The sequence below is a fragment of the Hermetia illucens genome, chromosome 6, assembly GCF_905115235.1.
Source record: "Hermetia illucens chromosome 6, iHerIll2.2.curated.20191125, whole genome shotgun sequence".
In the NCBI taxonomy this organism is placed as follows: domain Eukaryota; kingdom Metazoa; phylum Arthropoda; class Insecta; order Diptera; family Stratiomyidae; genus Hermetia; species Hermetia illucens.
The window spans coordinates 58,336,805-58,358,136 of record NC_051854.1 but is presented as its reverse complement, the minus strand read 5'-3'; the positions used below and the strand labels follow the sequence as shown (position 1 = coordinate 58,358,136).

The following is a 21,332-nucleotide window of genomic DNA, read 5'->3' as shown; positions in this document are numbered from 1 at the left end:
TTTCATGATGATAATTAATTCGAGCCGTAATCTCTTTCTGTCAACATTTGTCTTTGCTTCCTTGGTTCCTTTTTGGGGCTTTACCTCCGGAGTACTTTGTTTCCCTTCCTCTTTGTCGGTGGAAGGCCTTTTTCGAGTCCTGTGAGGATCCGAAAGAATCGTTCGCACCCTCTCCACTCCTTTTTTCAAGCTGACCACCCATTGGATTTTGAAGGGATGTCACTTGTGTTTCCTGATTTCTTCAGGTATTTTTTTCGGCCTTGCACTATTGTACAGTATACGAATGGCTCGGACCAACTTCGCGCAACTCTATTATTGTTCCTCTGATTAGGGCAAATGATGATTCGTCCGTATTCTGACACTACCCCTCTGCTTGGTTTTCCCAATGGGCACTTGCGTATTTATTAGTCTTCTGGGAGGTTCCCTATTTTATTGGTTTCGGAGGAGATCCCAGGATCGCCGAGCTTCTCCTAAATAGATCAAACACTAAGTCCGGCGACATCTTCCGACCAGGTGTAGTCACCCCACTATGGGCGAATCAATGACCAGTTTGTGAGGCATTTGTGCGTGTTTTTTGAACAGGCGATCTTCGGAGTGATGTACTCCTTTTAAATGCCTCTTTCTCCAGGCTGCTTGTAGTATTCGATGCAATGGTGGCGAAGTAACCCACCACTAAGGCACTGCGAGGGATATCGACTGCCGGGAGCCAGCGTGCCCACTCTCAAAAGCTGCTAGTACTGGGGTTCCGAGCCCCTGTACCGTAAATTTTTCTTTCCTTTCTTCTTCCAAATTGGTTTCATTTTCTGGGTGTCCTTCCCATAACCATTTATTCCACCTACCCGACCTGCGCATAAACAGTCCATGCTCGCACACCTCCAAATGCGTAAAAGTGCATATTCCTACGCATCCGCTGAGCATTCCCTTATCCGGGCGGGGGAGATCTGGCAACTCCGCACAAGACTGTCTGCCTGTCTGAATTTAAGGAGATGTCTCCATACATGCAAAAGGGGGGGGGTGTAAATTTTTTTTTCACCAAATATAGTCATGTGTGGTGCCAAATACAAGGTCTGAATGACTACTTTCCGAGTAGAGTAAGAGCGACTCTTTGATGGAAAGGTGGGGAGTACGAGGAGTCGAAAGTGACCATTCCTTTAACGGATCCATTCTTAGAAAGAAGTGGATATTCTCCCGTAATATATGCACCCATTACGTGCTAGGTATTAATGGAACAAATGCAAATTCAAATGTCTTTATAAAAGAAATACATAAAACTTTTTATACCCGAAGGGTCCAGCTTCCGGTTTCCCGATCTTTTTGGTTCATTTCGTGGTTTTTCCTTTTCCAGTGGTCAGATTTGTAGCCTTCTGCTTCATACTAACTGTTTCAGGCTATAGAGTGTTTACTGATGACAATTAATGAGGAAACCCTACGACTTTAGTATCGATAATACAGGCCCAGGCTTTCCAGCCATTTTTCACTTTTTATACCCGGTTGGAAATTTTACGTATTTATCTAATTGATTCATCATCATCAACGGCGCAACAACCGGTATCCGGTCGAGGCCTGTCTTAATAAGGAACTCCAGACATCGCGGTTTTGCGCCGAGGTCCACCAATTCGATATCCCTAAAAGCTGTGTGGCGTCCTGACCTACGCCATCGTTCCATCTTAAGCAGGGTATGCCTCGTCTTCTTTTTCTACTATAGATATTGCCCTTATAGACTTTCTGGGCGGGATCATCCTCATCCATACGGATTAAGTGACCCGCCCACCGTAACTTATTGAGCCGGATTTTATCCACAACCGTAGGGTCATGGTATCGCTCATGGATTTCGTCATTGTGTAGGCTACGGAATCGTCCATCCTCACGTAGGGGGCCAAAAATTCTTCGGGGGATTCTTCTCACGAACGCGGCCAAGAGTTCGCAATTTTTCTTGCTAAGGACCCAAGTTTCCGAGAAATACATGAGGACTGGTAAGATCATAGTCTTGTACAGTAAGAGCTTTGACCGTATGGTGAGACGTTTCGAGCGGAACAGTCTTTGTAAACTGAAATAGGCTCTGTTGGCTGCCAACAACCGTGCGCGGATCGTACATCATCGTAGCTGTTATCGGTTGTGATTTTCGACCCTAAATAGGAGAAATTGTGAACGGTCTCAAAGCTGCATTCTCCTATCCTTATTCTTCTTCGTGTCTGACCAGTGCGGTTTAATGTTGTTGGTTGATTCGTCTTCGGTGCTGACGTTGCCACCATATATTTTCTCTTGCCTTCATTGATGTGCAGCCCAAGATCTCGCACCGCCTGCTCGATCTGGATGAAGGCAGTTTGTACGTCTCGGGTCGTTCTTCCCATGATGTCGACATCGTCAGCATAGGCCAGTAGTTGGGTGGACTTGAAGAGGATCGTACCTCTTGCATTTAACTCAGCATCACGGATCACTTTCTCGAGGGCCTGGTTAAAGAGGATGCATGATAGGGCATCCCCTTGTCGTAGACCGTTGTTGATGTCGAAAGGTCTTGAGAGTGATCCTGCTGCTTTCATCTGGCCTCGCACATTGGTCAGGGTCAGCCTAGTCAGTCTTATTAATTTCATCAGGATACCAAATTCTCTCATGGCCGTGTACAGTTTTACCCTGGCTATGCTATCATAGGCGGCTTTAAAGTCGATGAACAGATGGTGCAACTGTTGCCCATATTCCAACAGTTTTTCCATCGCTTGCCGCAGAGAAAAAATCTGATCTGTTGCTGATTTGCCTGGAGTGAAGCCTCTTTGGTATGGGCGTATGGGGCTATCCGTTCTAGCAAGATAGCGGAGAATATCTTGTAGATGGTACTCAGCAACGTGATACCTCCATAATTGCTGCACTGTGTGATATCTCCCTTTTTATGTATGAGACAGATAATGCCTTGTTGCCAATCATCAGGAATTGATTCGCTGTCCCATACCTTGAGCATAAGTTGATGAACCACTTGGTGTAACTGGTCGCCTCCATATTTAACCAATTCGGCTGTAATTCCATCGGCTCCTGGCGACTTATGATTTTTTAGCCGTTGAATTGCACGGACTGTTTCTCCTAAACTTGGTGGTGTCAGTATTTGTCCGTCGTCTTCAGTTGACGGGACCTCCAACTCGTCGATGTTCTGGTTGTTCAGTAGCTCATCAAAGTACTCAACCCATCGCTCCAATATGCCCATTCTGTCGGAAATATTTGTCTCAGCAGGATGAGCATCGTGGTGTATAAGGCTTCATCCTGCTGGCTTGTTGGTAAAACTTCCATGCCTGGTGCGGTTGCTCTTTGTACTTTTCTAGCTCACAGACTGGTTGTTTCTCCCAGGCTTCCGTTTTCCGACTGTGAATTCGCTTGTCCGCTCGACGGAGTTCGTGATAAGTCTCTGCGCGTGCCCGCGTTCTTTGAGAATGCAACATTACTCGGTATGCGGCATTCTTCCGTTCCGTTCCTTGATTACATTCATTGTCAAACCAGCCATTCCGAGTCCTTTTGCGGCTGGGGCCAAGTATGTTTGTGGCCGTATCCATGATAACGTTCTTCAGGTGTTTGTGAAGATCATTTGTTGATGCTTCATCTCCAGGTCGTCTGTTGACTGCAGTTATTGTGGCATCCATTTCCCTCTTATAGGTGTCGCGGAGGGTTGTGTTGTGGATGGCTTCAGTGTTCACTCTCACCTGATTGTCAGTGGGGATTCTAGGTGGTAATGTTATTCAAGTTCGGAGCACCATACCAACGAGATAGTGATCCGAGTCTATATTGGCCTCCCTATATGTTCTGACATTCATCAAGGCTGAGAGGTGGCGGCGTTCGATCAACACGTGGTCAATTTGGTTGAAAGTGATCCCGTCTGGATAGGCCCACGTATGTTTGTGGACCGCTTTCCGCGCAAAACAGGTACTTCTAACAACCATTTCGTGTGACCCCGCTAATTGAATAATCCGCAGTCCGTTATCATTTGTTCCATGAGAAAATGCGCAAATCGTTGATCCGTTGTCGTTGCCGGGTCCGTCGTTTTAAAGTCCATCCTGTCCGAGGTTTCTTCCGTGGCTCCGTAACATCGATTTTCGGTGTAGGGTTGTCAGCCCTACCCAAACCCCAACCTGGAGGGCCAGTTGGTACAGTTTGTCCCGTTTTTGGCGTGGGGGACTCGCCTTCATCCTTTTCCGTCTGCAGCTTTTCGTTACGAAAGAGCTCGCAGCGGTCACCACGTGGAGGTGGAGATAGGGTTTGGTAGTAGAGCTGATGGCGTTGGTTCAGCAGGCATTTCCCTGGTTTTATGCTCCATCGTCGGTACCAATCTACGTTTCGCGCTGGGACCTATACTACCCTTTGACCGCCAGAAAAAGTAATTGAAATGCTTGTAAAAGCATCGCAAAACTGTTGTGTTTTTACCGTGAAATAGCTGCAAATTTCATTTTTTTCACTTCGCAATTATGCGATTTCACATTCCGTTTAATTTAATTTGCACACAGATACCAGCATCTGAAAACATACATAATTAGGCCAGGGTAGGTAGGTAGGCGGCCTGGTCTGATTATGCTTCAGGTTAAAGTTGCGTAATTAGGCAAGTCCTCACACGACCTCCGCGTGGTGGCCGCTGGAAACCGTCTTCGGGCGGTCCAAGAGTGTGTAGGGCCGGGCTGGGAGTAGGCCCATCCAACTGACGAGGATCTGCTTGTCTGCTGGTCATGTGTTAGGGGCAAGTAGATCTGGCGGGGGGATGGACTGAAGTAACAGCCCGGGGATCGTCCTCCCTGCATCGGAGAAGGTGCTAATAGGACCCCAAGCCAAGGTGGAACAGCATACGCCGAGGGCTGCGTGGCCAATGGGGAGCTTGGTCTTTAGTATGCGAACTCTGAATAACTTGGGCACCTTCAGTTTCAAATAAGACCCTTACCCTGGTGGCCGGGCCAGCCAGGGTGGACATTCTTCCCGGACTACTCGTGGGACCAAGACATGGACTCAATTAATAATAAAAAAACCAAAATGACGATAGAAGAGGAGGCGATGATGCCAGGCGCATCATCGGAGGACGAGCTGCTGGCCTCCAGCCAGGAGACAGTGGCCGTCGAGAGCAGTACACTCGGTGCCAGCCGTAGCACCGTTATGCTGAAACCAACCGCAGGGACCTCCCGGAGCGAGGCGTCAGACGGACTAGTGGATTCTAGCCTGGAATCCACTGCCGTCAGGCTGGGTGTAGCGAGTACCAGACATAGTACTCCTGACCCGAAGCCCTCAGCGTCGGGGGATCCCTCGAAAACGAAAACCGACAAGAATCGCCGGAAACCGGCTAAGAAGCGAAGGTCCTCGGGTGTCCTGCTCAAGAGTCAGTACCAGAAGGCCATGCATATTCTCGGCAAGATTGCCAAGAATAAGGAGGCCGGTACTGTCGACGAGCGGGATGAAAAAGACCTCGCTAAATACCAGGCGATTGTTGATGAATACAACAGCAAACGCCGGGCTGACGAACAGAAGGTGAAGCCCATCGCTCTAAAACGTAACCGATCTCAAGACGAGGTCGAACAAGATAAAAAGCGGAGTAGAGTGGGCAAGAGCGCAGACGCCAAGCAACATACGAAGGAAATTGTTCAGCAACCGTCAGCCGGTGGGCCACGTACTGCGAAGACCTTCAGCGATGTGGCCAGGAGTCACTTATGGGTGGCGCTGGCGGATGGCAATTCTGCTAGCGGCAAACTAACGCTGGAGGTGTGGACCAGTGTTGAGGCTAGGCTGTCGGGCATGGTCTATGAACATCTCGTGGAAATCGGAGGCAAACACCCGGGACTCACTCCCCACTTTGATTCATCTCATGTGGTCCGTGGGTTCCACGTAATAGCTTGCATGGACCAGTTCTCTAAGGACTTTCTCGGCTCGTGCGTCGCTAAGATCAGCGACGCTTGGGAGGGCGTTAAGCTCAAGACTATCCCTTACGACGAGATTCCCAGGAGACCGGTCGCTCGCATTTGGTTGCCGAAGATCCGCATGGAGAAGGACAAGCTGGTCCATTTCCTGCGCCTTCACAACCACGGGATTCCCATGGACGACTGGGTTGTTATAAAGGAGGAGGAACCTCAGATAAACAGCCAGCCCGTACTACTCCGCATAAACGAGGAGTGCCTGGAGGCACTGAAAAAGGCCGATTACAAGGTGTGGTTCGGAGTCAGGTATGCCAAAGTAAAAGTGTTCCGCTCCGCAAAACCGGACGACGACCTTGACCCAATCGACGCCGCCAACGAGCTGTTGGAGGAGATGACGATCGACGGTCCGACGGGGGCTGTCGAACCCCCCACGAAAGCAGATCATGCTGAGGGTAACGCAGATAAATCTGCAGCACTCGAAGTGTGCCTCGGCTAATCTGCTCGTCTTCCTCTTAGAGGAAGACATCGACATCGCATTAATACAGGAGCCCTGGGTCGGAAGCGACCGAACCATCAAAGGGCTCCAAAACAAATATTTTAATCTATTCCACAGCACAGGAGACGCTGATCAGGCTAAACCTAGAGCATGTATTCTTGCGAGGAAGAGTCTGCACGCTTTTCTGTGCCCGGACCTGAGTTCCAGTGACCTAGTTGTGGTCAAGCTGGAGCAGGTGGGGGCAGAGAACGTGTATATTTCCTCGGCGTACATGGCCCACGACCGATCAGCTCCGCCACAAGAACTACAACATCTGATGAACACCATAACACCAAAGAAAGCCAACCTGCTGATAGGCTGCGACGCAAATGCAAGGCATACGCTTTGGGGCAGCTCTGAAATCAACGAAAGGGGTGAGTCATTCTTTGATTTTATTATTACTTCAAATTTATCGGTGTGTAACAGGGGCAGTACACCAACCTTTCATTTCCCCTGCTCGGAGAACTGTGACGGTTGGGAAGAGGTCCTTGATATCACCCTAATAACCGACAACGGGATTCTTAGGGTGGAGGACTGGAGAGTGTCTGACCAGAGATCCTTCTCTGACCACAGTTGGATACTCTTCAGTCTAGATCTCGCCGCAGAGGTCCCCAAGCCCTTTAGAGACCCCAGGAGGATCGACTGGAGAAAGTTTGGTCAGGTAATTAAGAACAAACTCTCCGGTGCGCAAATTGGTAGGATTGGCACGACAGACGAACTGGAGTCAAAGGTCGGGGCTCTGGAGAAGGCTTTGGATACCGCCTTCAAAGTCTCGTGCCCTGCTAAGTACAGCAAAAAGACCCTGCCACTGTGGTGGAACGAAGATCTCTCTAGTCTCAGGAAGTTGACCAGAGAAATCTTCAACATCTGCTACAGGCAAAAATACTGGCAGCCATACAAGGACTGCCTAAAGAAGTACAAGTCGGCCATCAGGACCGCCAAGAGGCGGTCTTGGCTAGACTATTGTCAGAACATTGAAAGCACTAGTGAATTCGCGAGGCTCAATAAGATTCTGTCCAAGGAACATAAGAGTCCATCCTTCCTTAAAAAGTCGGAAGGCTCTTGGACGGAATCTTCTAGTGAAACCTTGGAGCTGCTGGTGCAAACGCACTTTCCCTCCAGCGAGGAGGACTGTGAGTCAGAACCTCGCTTGGAGGGTTTGCGGCAACCCCAGCTGTGCGAGACTATCAAATCGGTAATTACCGGGGATAGGATCGGCTGGGCTATAAACAGCTTCTCCGCATACAAATCTCCGGGCCCAAATGGCATAATGCCAGTCATGCTACAGAAGCAGCAGGAAAGGGTTGTGCCGTGGCTTGTTGAGATTTACCGGAGCTGCATCACTTTAGGATACGTACCGCAGTCCTGGAGGCGCGCACGGGTGGTTTTCATACCGAAAGCGGGCAGGCGCGGTCATGAGTCCGCGAAGGACTTTCGACCAATCAGCCTGACCTCTTTCGTGCTGAAGACCCTAGAACGCGTCCTGGACATTCACTTAAGGACGATTATGGAGAGAACGCCTTTCTCCAAGTCCCAGCATGCCTACCTCAAAGGAAAATCCACAGAAACCGCCCTCCACGAGGTAATTGGCACGGTTGAGCGGTCGCTGCAGTACAAGCAGTATACCCTTGCTGCCTTCTTGGATATAGAAGGAGCCTTCAACAACGTCAGTACCAACGCCATCAAGGAAGCCTTGACCGGTATTGGATTGGAGGGGTATCTCACGCATTGGATTATATCCATGCTGAGTACCAGGATAATCCAATCCGATCTGGGAGGCAACCACTTGACCAGAGCTGTGAACAGAGGCACGCCCCAGGGTGGTGCTATCTCACCGGTGCTCTGGTTAATAGTAATGGACAAAATTTTAAGTACATTAGACAGCAGCGGGGTGAAGGTGGTGGCGTATGCCGACGACTTGGTGATACTAGTATCTGGGATGTTTCTGTCCATTATGAGCGACATTATGGAAGGAGCGTTGCGAAAGGTGTGCCTGTGGGCCGCAAGATGCGGACTCAGCATAAACCCAACCAAAACGCAACTGATGCTATTCACCACCAAGACAAGGATACCTGAATTCCATCTACCACGGCTGAATGAACAAAGATTGGTTCTTTCCTCTAATGTGAAGTATTTGGGTGTAATCCTGGATCCTAAGCTAAATTGGAGGTTGAACATAGAACTGAGAGTTAAGAAGGCCTGTATAGCCTTCTATGCCTGTAAGAGAACCTTTGCCAGGAAATGGGGTCTCCAGCCGAGGATGGTTCTCTGGATGTACACCGCTGTAGTGCGTCCGATCCTGACGTACGGATCTATTGTATGGTGGCAGGCTTTGAAGAAGAAATACAATAGAACGAAGCTTAATAGGATTCAAAGAACCGCGTGTGCAGGTGCTACGGGGGCTCTGCAGTCTTGCCCGGCAGATGCTCTCAATGTACTCCTGCATCTCCTCCCCCTTGACCTCCACATCAAATATGTTGCAGCATGCAGTGCCGTAAGACTGCGTGAGTCCGGATGCTGGGCAGCGAAGTCCTACGGCCACAGCAACATTCTAGATGAAATACCTCGAGAAATCTGGGCATCCCCCACGGACTATGTCACACGCAAGCTGAACTTCACGAGAAACTTTGCTGTGGACCTTCCAACCAGGGCAAAGTGGAAGACCGGCGGCGTGTTGCAAGACTATGACACGGTATTCTTTACGGACGGATCAAAGATGGCCTATGGAGTCGGCGCGGGGGTTTTCTCGAATACACACGGTGTATCCAAGTCGTATGATCTCCCAGGTTTCACCAGTGTATTCCAGGCGGAAGTACTGGCGATATTGGAAGTCTGTCGATGGCTGGAGCGTGATTCGAGTCCCAAGCGTAACATAGCCATTCTGACCGACAGCCAAGCGGCCATCAAGGCCTTGTACTCAACGACGACATCTTCCCGGTTGGTGGGGCAGTGCAGAGACACGCTCAACCATCTGGGCGGCACGCTCAAGATCACTCTCCTCTGGGTTCCCGGGCATAGGAACATAGAGGGGAATGAGCGGGCTGACGGATTGGCCAGGCAAGGCTCTGCTCTTGGCAGTCCCTCGGGGAACACAGTCGGTGTTCCGCTGGCGGCTGTCGGGGGCCGAGTCTACTCGCACTACCTAGCAGCCGCGGGCCTGAGATGGCGAAGGCTTACAAGCTGTGCCAAATCAAGGAGAATTTGGTCCGCTTATAACATAGCCCGATCACGAGAGCTCCTGTGCCAGACGCGCGCAAATGCATTCAAGATTACGGCGGTCTGCACGGGGCACTGGCCCATAGGGGACCATGCCGCTAGGCTCGGCTTACCCTACAACTCGCATTGCCGAAGCTGCGGAGAAGGAAGGGAAACCCTCATGCACTTTCTCTGCGATTGCCCGGCTCTAGCTCGAGTCAGGCTGCGGACACTGGGTAAACCATTCTTTGGGGACCTCGGTGAGATTTCTAGTTACAGGGTCGGAGAGCTGCTTTCCTTCGTGAATGCTACGGGCTGGCTCTGAGGATCCGAGCCAGCTGGACTCCGCTTCCCTGTTCCTATAACAACAGTCACGGTCTTGGGAGTTTGTGGCATCAAAACGGCGCACCAAAGCGCTAATTGGGCTCCTCGGAGCGGCCACTGATACCTACCCTACCTAATTAGGCCAACTTTTCTATTTTATTCAAGGTTTTTTTCTCCTTTTCCAGGCTGTAATCAAGGAAGGCTTCCTTCTGAAACAAATATGGTCGTTCCAGAGGTGGAGTCAACGTTTTTTTCGACTGAAAGCACGTAAATTATATTACGCTAAAGACCCAAAAGTGAGTATGAGAATATTGAGTTGCATGTATGTTGTAGGTATGAGCAGAATCAACATCCTTTCCAGCGAATCCTTCAGGTCTGCCGCGTAAACTCTGACTTGAATGGCACGAAATTTCACAACTTTTGCTTAGTTATCAGAAAATAGCATTAGAACACATCTACAGGACTCGGTATAGTTTCAATTTGAGTACCTGACCTGTGCAATCCACCCACTGACTCCTGGAATATTGTTCGGAAATTGAGCGGAGAAAGTTTCTAGTGCTTTAATAAATTCGATTCAGTTTTGCGTCGATTTTCGCTTCTTTGATCTGTAATGAGTTTAAGTCTACAGAGCCCGTTACGTCATACGTACTAGCCTGATAGACGGAAAACCCTCAACATGGAAAACCGATTTCTGCGTGAGCAATTGAAATTTTCCATCGCAACTTGACGAGAAAGTAAGGATGAATTTGGCAGGTTTACATCCAACCCAGCTCCATTGGTTCCATCCTGTGCCGTGGCTAGATTTAATCAAATTTCCTTGTGACGTCAGAGAGTCAGGAGAATCACTGTCGTCGTCATCTTTGTACGAGTACACTCATCCGAAAACGCACTTAAAAAAGTTTTGAATCATTTACGGGCGATGTACGATTGAAATTTAATTTCATCCAATTTTTGTTTCTTTTATGTTTTAAAATGAGATTTTCTTAGATTCGTGCTCCGTTTGGGAGCCCAGTTCGTGGGATACCAATAATTGATAAATTTCCATTTACAATGTGAATTCGGCGTATTCGGGAGACTTTTGTCGAATGCATACAACTTTAATGAACGGATAGAAACTGTTTTATTACTATGAGGAGGTATTTTTCATTCATAACTCCACTTTTCCGGTTTCTCGTCGTTGTGGATGAGAAGCCTAGCGATAACCTCCTGCATCACTTACAAGTTATTTCGTTATGCCGCACTCGATAGCAAAATAATTACTAATTGCGGCAGCTATCGTTCTCGCAGGGTCACACGAAATGGTTGTTGGAAGTACCTGGTTTGCGCGGAAAGCGGTCTACAAACATACGTGGGCCTCTCTAGACGGGGTGACTTGCAATCAAATTCACCATGTGTTGATCGAACGCCGCCACCTCTCAGCCTTGATGAATGTCAGAACATATAGGGGGGCCAATATAGACTCGAATCACTATCTCGTTGGTATGGTGCTCCGAGCTCTAATAACAACACCACCCAGAATCCCCTTAGACAATCAGGTGAGAGTTAACACTGAAGCCATCCACAACACAACCCTCCGCGACACCTATAAGAGGGAAATGGATGCCGCAATAACTGCAGTCAACAGACGACCTGGAGATGAAGCATCAACAAATGATCTTCATAAACACCTGAAGAACGTTATCATGGATACGGCCGCAAACATACTTGGCCTCAGCCGCAAAAGGACTCGGAATGGCTGGTTTGACGATGAATGTAAGCAAGGAACGGAACGGAAGAATGCCGCATACCGACTAATGTTGCATTCTCAAAGAACGCGGGCACGCGCAGAGACTTATCACGAACTCCGTCGAGCGGAGAAGCGACTTCGCAGACGGAAAAAGGAAGCCTGGGAGAAAAAACAAGTCTGTGAGCTAGAAAAGTACAGGGAGCAACCGCACCAGGCGCGGATGTTTTACCAACAAGTCAGTAGGATGAAGCCTTATACACCTCGATGCTCATCCTGCCGAGACAAAGAGGGAAATCTGATTTCCGACAGAATGGGCATATTAGAGCGATGGGTTGAGTACTTTGATGAGCTACTGAACAACCAAGACGTCGGCGAGTTGGAGGTCCCGCCAACTGAAGACGACGGACAAATATTGCCACCACCAAGTTTAGGAGAAACAGTCCATGCAATTCATCGGTTGAAAAATCATAAGTCGCCAGGAGCTGATGGAATTACAGCGGAATTGGTTAAATATGGAGGCGACCAGTTACACCAAGTGGTTCATCAACTTGTGCTCGGCATTATCTCTCTCATACATAAAGAGGGGGATATTACTCAGTGCAGCAATTATAGAGGTATCACGTTGCTGAGTACCATCTACAAGATATTCTCCGCTATCTTGCTAGACCGGATAGCCCTATACGCCCAGAACATCATTGGCTCATACCAAAGAGGCTTCACTCCAGGCAAATCAGCAACAGATCAACTGTTGGAATATGGGCAACAATTGCACCATCTGTTCATCGACTTTAAAGCCGCCTATGATAGCATAGCCAGGGTAAAACTGTACACGGCCATGAGAGAATTTGGTATCCTGATGAAATTAATAAGACTGACTAGGCTGACCCTGACCAATGTGCGAGGCCAAATAAAAGCAGCAGGATCACTCTCAAGACCTTTCGACATCAACAACGGTCTACGACAAGGGGATGCCCTATCATGCATCCTCTTTAACCAGGCCCTCGAGAAAGTGATCCGTGATGCTGAGTTAAATGCAAGAGGTACGATCCTCTTGAAGTCCACCCAACTACTGGCCTATGCTGACGATATCGACATCATGGGAAGAACCACCCGAGACGTACAAACTGCCTTCATCCAGATCGAGCAGGCGGCGCGAGACCTTGGGTTGCACATCAAGGAAGACAAGACAAAATCTATGGTGGCAACGTCAGCACCGAAGACGAATCAACCAACAACATCAAACCGCACTGGTCAAACACGAAGAAGAATAAGGATAGGAGAATACAGCTTTGAGACTGTTGACAATTTTCCTATTCCTATTTAGGGTCGAAAATCACAACCGATAACAGCTACGATGATGTACGATCCGCGCACGGTTGTTGGCAGCCAACAGAGCCTATTTCAGTTTACAAAGACTGTTCCGCTCGAAACGTCTCACCATAGGGCCAAAGCTCTTACTGTACAAGACTATGATCTTACCAGTCCTCATGTATTCCTCGGAAACTTGGGTCCTTAGCAAGAAAAATTGCGAACTCTTGGCCGCGTTCGAGAGAAGAATCCTCTGAAGAATTTTTGGTCCCCTACATGTGGATGGACGATTCCGTAGGCTACACAATGACGAAATCTATGAGCGATACCATGACCGTCCGGTTGGGGATAAAATCGGGCTGAATAGGTTACGGTGGGCGGGTCACTTAATCCGTATGGGTGAGGATGATCACACCCGGAAAGTCTATAAGGGCAATATCTATGATTGAAAAAGAAGACGAGGCAAACCCTGCCTAAGATGGAGCGATGGCGTAGGTCAGGACGTCAGACATCTTTTAGAGATATCGAATTGTTGGACCTCGGCGCAAAACCGGGATGCCTGGAGTTCCTTATTAAGGCAGGCCTAGACCGGATACCGGTTAATGCGCCGTTGATGATGATGATCATTTCTTTCGTCAGGGCAATGGTGGCATTCTTTTTGTCGTGGCTTACACTGCCGTGTTACCTTAACGGGCAGTCTTCCCAGCCCCAAATCTGCGGTATTACTTCGTGGAATGGATTTGCCAATAGCTCACGCTTCTCGTGATTTAAGCTTTTCTTTTCCTTACTTTCTTTTAGCTTGTTCCATATTTTTATAATTGCAGAGGTAACTGTGAGCTACTACTACTCAGTAGCCCCGCAAATATTATCTCCGGCATACGTTCCTTCCTAGCGGTTGGTTCAGATACCTTCGATTTATCACGAAGTTTGGCAGGGAAACACAACATGCACTGGATCTTCCAGTATACCGGCGCATACAGGACTGAATGTTGCAGATAAAGGCTGTAGAAACTACCATGACCCGTGAGGAACTAAATATCGTGGTACTAAGTCTATCGATATTTCTGTTGAAACCACACCCTTATGTTGGGAATAAGTCTATGCGTTGTCACAGATCGTGCAACTTTGACCTTACCGCATTTGTGCATTCTGTATGCCCCTCCATATGTCTTGGATGATGCAGCACACTAATTTCTGTCCCTGGAATGTCGACTGCGATCAAGCAAGCCATCGACAACACCGCCTCATATGACGTGGTTCTAAAAGCACTGGAAACTCGCAGAGCCATCAGTCCGTAGACAGAACTCACCTGTTTCCACTTTTTAGAGTTTGCAACCTCGTCCGCCCGTACAGATAACGCGTAAAGCAACATCTTTGCAAATGCAATAGTGGCACTGCATGCACACTCCATCATCAGCCCCAGGTATTTAGTAGTCGGCTTAGAGACAGCTGTATCTCCACCGACTTGTCCTTCTTTCTATGGTACGTTCGTTTCCTCATTCGTCAGGGTCGGCCCTTGCCCCGAGAGTTGGGGAATAAGAATACACTCAAAGTGTTCCCTGCTTGTCATAAGAGGCAACTGAAAGGCATAGAAATTTGTAAGCTAATAATATGCAAATTTTGAACGTTTAATGCTACTGAAACGCCAAAAACGTCTTGGATAGGGACTGAATTCCCGGCTACGACGTTTGGCTATCGAAAACGGGCTATGATTGGTTTCTGGAATGCGTGCACACTCTTCGACAATGGTAGCGAGAGCCCTCAGAACGCTCGCTCTCTCCAACTTGAGCGGGAATTTCAGTCATATAAACTGGACATTCTGGGCCTACGTGAAATAAGATGGTGGCACTCTGCAGAATATTTCTGTCCTTTCGCGGCAATGTACCTTTGTATTCTGGAAAGCCAGCTGGAAACAGACGCAAATGTAGTGTCAGGTTGCTTCTGACGATTATCGCGAGGCGCGCTCTCTTGTCCAGGGAGCCGGTTTTCGTTAAATTTCTAACTGCAAGATTCCCGTTAAGTAGCAACACAATTGTGCAATGCATCAACGGAGGGTTCCGATATAGTGGAAAGATTGCTTTCTACGAGCAGTTAAACGCGGTTCATGGGAAGCTTTCTAAAGGTGACATTGTAAACTTGGTGGGTGATCTGAATGCCAAGTTGGAATTTGAAAATACCTTGCTCGGGCATGTGATGGGGAAACACGATCTTGGCGAATGCAGCAATAATGGTAGGAGGTTCTTGGGTTTCCGCAACTTTCACCACCTCTTCGTTGGTGGCACATTATTCGAGTACAGAGTCTGCCATAAGGTCAATTGGCCTTCAACTGACCAACGCTATACGAGCAATCAGATCAACCACTTCGCGATCTGCAGTAGATTTAACAGTTATCTCCTGCATGTGCGTAACAACAGAGGCACTGACATCAGCCTCGAAACGAATCACCATCTAGTGGTCACTTACGTTCGTTCGCTTGTTGCGTCCGCCCCTTCTCACAGGTTTGGGGAGCTATGATCCCCTAAGTTCAACATCAATCGCTCATATGACTCAGCTGTTGCTTGGCACTGGAAGAACTATCTTGCCGATCGGACGACAGATATACTGAGTAACCCACCTGGGAATATTGATGAGCATTGGGCCGTCATCAGAAATGTTTTGTTTTTGGTGCTACTGAAGTCGTCGGCTATGTCCCGAAGGGACGTCAAGAGATCTGGCTGAATGTGGAATTGTGGTGTGCTCCGTGACAAGAGAGAATTTGCTATTGCGCAGGTCAGGGACGCGGAAGATGTCGCAGATCGCAATGATTTCAGAAATATATACTGCATCACCAAAGAGCTTGCATGTGGTCATCACCCACGATACGGTGCTGAACAACTGAAAAGGTTTAAAGAACAGTGCACCATGGCGAGGCTCCACTTCTTGTGCATGAAATGGCTAGCCGCCCTAAGATTCGAATGTGAACTGTTTTTCCAAGCAGAAGAGAAGCAATTTTGGCCGTCAATGTCCTCAAACGGAGTAAGGCCGTTGCGTTTGACGGTTTCCCCGCAGAGTTACTTATTGCTTCACCTGCAGTTACTTCAGATCAATTTCTTCCACTTCGGAATTCGAAACCTTTCCCAGAGGGTGAAAGAAGGGGTCGATCGTGAAAATCCCAAAGAAGATAGCCCGTTTTGAGTGTGATAATTGAAGGGGTATTTGCGTGATCTCTGCCGTCGAAAAGACAATAGCTAAAATAATCCTGGAATAGATCAAAGAAAACTTGATTAATAGAGAGCATGGTGGTATCCGCTGCTGATCCTCCTGCATTGACCACATCAACACCTTACGGATCATTTTGGAACAGTGCTCAGAACATCGTTTTTTGATTCACTTCATCAATTCCGAGAAAGCTTTCGATATCGTCAATAGGGAGTGTACCTGGGATGCTCTACGCAGAGGGGAATTCCGGAGAGATTAATAGCTATTATCAGAGCGACATGCGATGGTGCAAAATGTCACTTGCTGCGCCGATGTAAAAGCTCGGAAGATTTTGAAGTCCAAATTGGAGTCCGCCAGGATTGTATACTGTCATATTATTTCTTCTTGTTATCGGTGACATTCTTCACGATGACTTGCCCTAAGGACGTGTAGGAGTTCAATGGACAATACAAACATCTTTCCCCTTCGACTACGCTGATGACATCTGCTTGCTCTCTCACTGGGTCATGGATTTTGACCAAATGACTCTGGATTTAAAAAGAGAGGAAAATAAAGTTGGGGAATCAAGATTCTCAGTCTGACGGGTCATCGCACTCTCCCTATCTGCATCAATGGCCAAAGCATCGAAGGTATCAGTCAATTTGTATATATAGAATGGGTGGTTAATGCAGACGGCGGCACCGAATTAGATGTTGCCTGACCTGGCACTACCGCAGGCCTGCCACTCGTAGGCTTTGTGATCGGAAGACGAATGTGACAGTGAATGGATAGATAACACATTGAGGTGGGGCGACAATTACATTGCGGGCTACACCATGTTGTGGAATTCACTCTCCCAAGATGGTGAACGTAGCACGTTTTGCTCCAAAAAGGCCCACATTCACTGTCCGGCTGTTCCATTCAAGAGGTCACGCGTTAAAATCCCCTGTTGCGATTTTCAGCTCACGTCTTCTCGCGTTCAAAATCAGAGTGCTCAACATCCGCTCATACTTGCCGTTTGCCGTTTTTGATCCAAATGCTAGAACCATGATTTTGACATGGCTCACTAATTATGGCTACATCGCGAGAGTAGGTCCTGCGCCGCTTGGCAGCAGGCTGATTTGTATTATTCTTATTTGCGATTTAATGCTTCCTGCAAAGTTTTGATAGTCCATGCTCTCCTTTTTGTTCTGTGCGCAGTTTAGGTAAGCTCCATAGTCCTTACTGATTTGGCTCTCCGGTTGATACATTCTGCCTTGCTTCAATGTGTAATCTGCACTGGTGCATGTTATCACGGTTGCAGTGCCATTTCTCCCTAAGACGACACGTAATCCTTTCTTAATCTCGTAAATCTCACACTGCAAGGTAACCTCATCAATATCCGTTTTTTGCCCTAAGGAATCTCCAATTTGGCTGGGGACTTTGTCCATGGTTACATCCGTGGATTTCTTAGGCTTCAACATAAGGTCTCCTTTCTGCTACCGTCTAATGTAGCTAACATCTCCCAAATTGTAGAGTTCTGGGCATGCCTTTAATCTCCTGAAAATATAAACGTATGGACCTTTACCTCATTTAGAGATGATGATAACCTTCAATCGTATCCTCCTTCATTCTCTGCTTTGCCCCTTCTCAAGGCTCCTACATCTTCCTTGAGATCCGAACTCTTTCTCTGGAATTGGAGCTACGTGAGCTTCACAGGCAACATTGACCGTATATCTCATTTGCACCACTTTCTTGGAAGATGAGCCCATCCAATGTTGTCCCCTTGAGTCATCCAACCGTGCGCTTGGCGCTTTTCTCCGTTTCTCCCTTCTTTTCTAGTGTGCTTGGATGAATTCGTAGGGTTTCATGATTTTGTTATCCAATGTGATAAATTCAGCTCCCGGTTGGTCTCTTCATTTTACGTCGCCCTGTATCTTTCTTCTTGCCTTAATAGAGGTAAGCTGATTGCCGAAATTTCCGCTCGTAAGGTTGAGGATTTATGGGGAATGGAGCTACTTCCTCCCGTTCACTTGCAACATTTGATGCCACAGTAGCCTAAGTTTTCACTAGTCAAGCACTGCTGTCCTTAGATATCGACGGCTAGGACCCTGCATACTCCCTCCCAAAAACCGTTGGTGTTGGATTTTTGGAGCTCTGTACCGTAACTTTATCTCTCCCCTTCTCCTCCATGTCTGGTTTTATTTCTGAATATTCTCGCTTCTCTGGATGCGTCCATGGACGCGCACAACACACCCACCGATTATTCTGACGACCTGCTAACCGAACGCCCTTTTCGAGTGGCAGACCGCGACTGAGCTCGTGATCTGGCGCCCAAACGCTGAGCGTCCAGCGTCGCCCACATATCGGCCACACTGGCTGTTAAGGCGGCTATCTCGCGCCTTAAGTCTCCCACCTCTTCCGACGGCTGTTGAACGGCTGCTATGGTCGGGCGTGCGTGCACCTCGTGCACTTTGTCGGCCGCAGCTGCCAGTGCCTCTAAGGAACCGGAGACGCACGCGAGGACCGCCTGGGTGCCCTCCGGGAGCCGACGCAGCCAAAGCGACTTTATGAATTCGTCGTCGATCTTACTCCCACCCAATTGCTTCATTTCGCGCAGCAATTGGCTGGGAGTTCGATCTCCCAACGTTAGACCTGCCAGCAAGTGATCTAGTTTTGCCGACTCATTTACTGACAGGCGCCTGATCAATTCAGTCTTCAGCAGCGAGTACGAAGCCGATTTCACTACGTCGGATACCAGCAGGATGGACTCCTCGTCTAGGCCGACCACCGCGTGATTGAAGCGGGTCGCGTCCGCTGTGAGCCCGGACATCTGGAACTGTGCTTCCAAATGCACGAACCACAGTTCCGGGTTCACCCGCTAAAACGGAGGGACTCGCGCGACGAGGGCGGTCACTTGCGGGCCCGATGGGCCTGCCGCGTCGCTGCTGTCAACCGAAATTCCACAAATACTGATACTGATTTCAGCTAAAGCCCTAATCGACACGGCAGGCCGCACCCACAAATGTTCGCGCAAACGAAAAAAGAAAGAAACACCAACGACGCACCCCAAAGTAAACGCTTGATGGGTAGACCACAGAACACTACTGGTTCCCCGATCTTCTCGTAGGTGCGTCCTCTATCATCCCAGAAACTGGCTATTGCGCGGAAAGCGTTTGAACAACTCGTTCCACCACAGCATATGGTTCCTAAGCCAAACGGCGATTGGCGCCCCTGTGGGGATTACAGAAGGCTAAATGTGCAGACTGTTCCTGACCGATATCCGATTCCACTCATCCACGACTTTGCGCATCACCTCGCGAATTGCGGCACCTTTCCGACCTTGGACTTAACCAAGGCTTATCATCAAATCCCTGTAGCTCAAGAAGACATTCCAAAGACGGCAATATGCACCCCGTTTGGACTCTTCGAGTTCAACCGGATTACTTTCGGATTGTGCAATGCGGTGCAAACCTTTCAGATGTTCATCCACTCGGTCCTACGAAACCTCGACTTCTGTTTCGTATATTTGGATGATATTTTGGTCGCTTCTTCCTCAGAGTCTGAGCACTTAGCTCATCTCGAGTGCATTTTTCAACGTCTCCTTGAGGCTTGAAGTTTGAAGTTCCTTCAAACACAGGTGAGACTCCTCGGCCACTCCATTTCCCCTGAAGGAATACAGCCCGACTCAGACAAGGTGCAAGCGATTGCAAGCTTCCTGCGTCCGAAAACTGTAAAGTATTTGCGGAGGTTCTTGGGCATGCTAAACTTCTGTTGTCGTTTCCTGCTGAAGGCCGCCCAACACCAGTCCGTTTTGAACATGTACTTGTCTGTCAGCGCGTTCGATAAATCCCCACAGCAACTGGCTGATGCTACACTCTTTGCATTTCCTCTGCAAGATTCAGCCCTAGCCGTTTTCGTTGATGCCTTTGACACCGTAGTAGGTGCCGCTCTTCACCAAAAGGCGAATCACGTCTGGCTGAGCTTCTTCTCTAAGCAGTTGAACCCCCCTCAACGGAACTACAGTACCTACAATCGCGAACTGCTCGCCGCGTACTTGAGCATCAAATACTTCCGCTTCTCCTTAGAATGCAGGCCGTTCACAGTGCTCACGGCCCATTAGCCGCTCACAGTGTTCACGGCCCATAAGCCTCTCACGTATGCTTTGAAACAAAGGCCCGACAAAGCGTCCCCTCGTCAGCTTCGACACCTGAGCTTTATAAGCCAGTTTACGTCAGACATCCAGCACGTGTCCGGCAAGGACAATATAGTTGCTGAAGCTTTGTCTCGTGTCTCCGAGGTTAGCATCCCCGCCTCGCTCGACTTCACGGCTATTGCCAAGGCGCAGGAGAATGACGCAACATTTCAGAGCCTCAAATCCAACCCCAAATACAAATTTCGGGAATTGCCCATCTTCGGCTCGAACCTCTATCTCTGCTGCGAAGACTCGGAGAAGGAACCTCGCCTTAGATTCCGGCCATCTGTCACAAGGAAGAGTTCCACGCGGTACGACTTAGCGCATCCAGGCATCAGGTCAACAAATCGGTTAGTCACCGAGAAATACTTCTGGCCCTCCATGAACAAGGATGTCAACTCCTGGGCCAGAGATTGCATCGCATGCCAAAAATCTAAAGTCACCAGGCATGTAAGGAAAGAAGTGGGCTCATTCCAAGCACTACCAAGCAGTTCCACACAATACAACTCGACATAGTAGACCTTTGCGAGACTCGCACAGTTACAAGTATTGCCTCGCAAACATCGACAGGTTTACGCGGTACCTCTGAAGGACATTACGGCGCAATCTTGTGTCGAAGCCCTCTGTCGAGAGTGGATACCCCGCTTTGGCGTCCCTGCAGTGGTCATCACTGATCAGGGAATGCAATTTGAGTCCTCCCTTTTCTCGGAGTTAGGCAAACTCCTGGGGTTTAAACGCCAACGGACTACTGCATACCACCCGCAATCCAATGGGATGCTAGAACGTTGGCACCGGACGCTGAAAGCCGCTATTATGGCACGCGATGAACCGTCCTGGACCCAAGTCTTGTCTCTCGTATTAGTCGGCCTACGTACAATTCGCTGAGAGGAATTTGCTGCCAGCCCCGCGGAGCTGGTATATGGGGAGAACCCGAGACTCCCAAGTGATCCGGTCTTCGACAAGAGATGAAGGTGAAGGTCCGTACCGCGTTCTCGAGCGGGGAGATCATTTCTTCTGGTCTCCCTG

General features: G+C 48.7%; 1 protein-coding gene across 1 annotated transcript in view; it reads left to right on the top strand.

Moving 5' to 3' along the window:
* Nucleotides 1-21,332, top strand: part of LOC119660020 (diacylglycerol kinase eta-like) — a 201,138-nt gene that overhangs the window by 32,292 nt on the left and 147,514 nt on the right. The window contains exon 2 of the mRNA XM_038068399.1: nucleotides 10,107-10,217. Within this exon, the coding sequence (XP_037924327.1) occupies nucleotides 10,107-10,217 (111 nt within the window). The remainder of the gene's footprint in view (nucleotides 1-10,106; nucleotides 10,218-21,332) is intronic.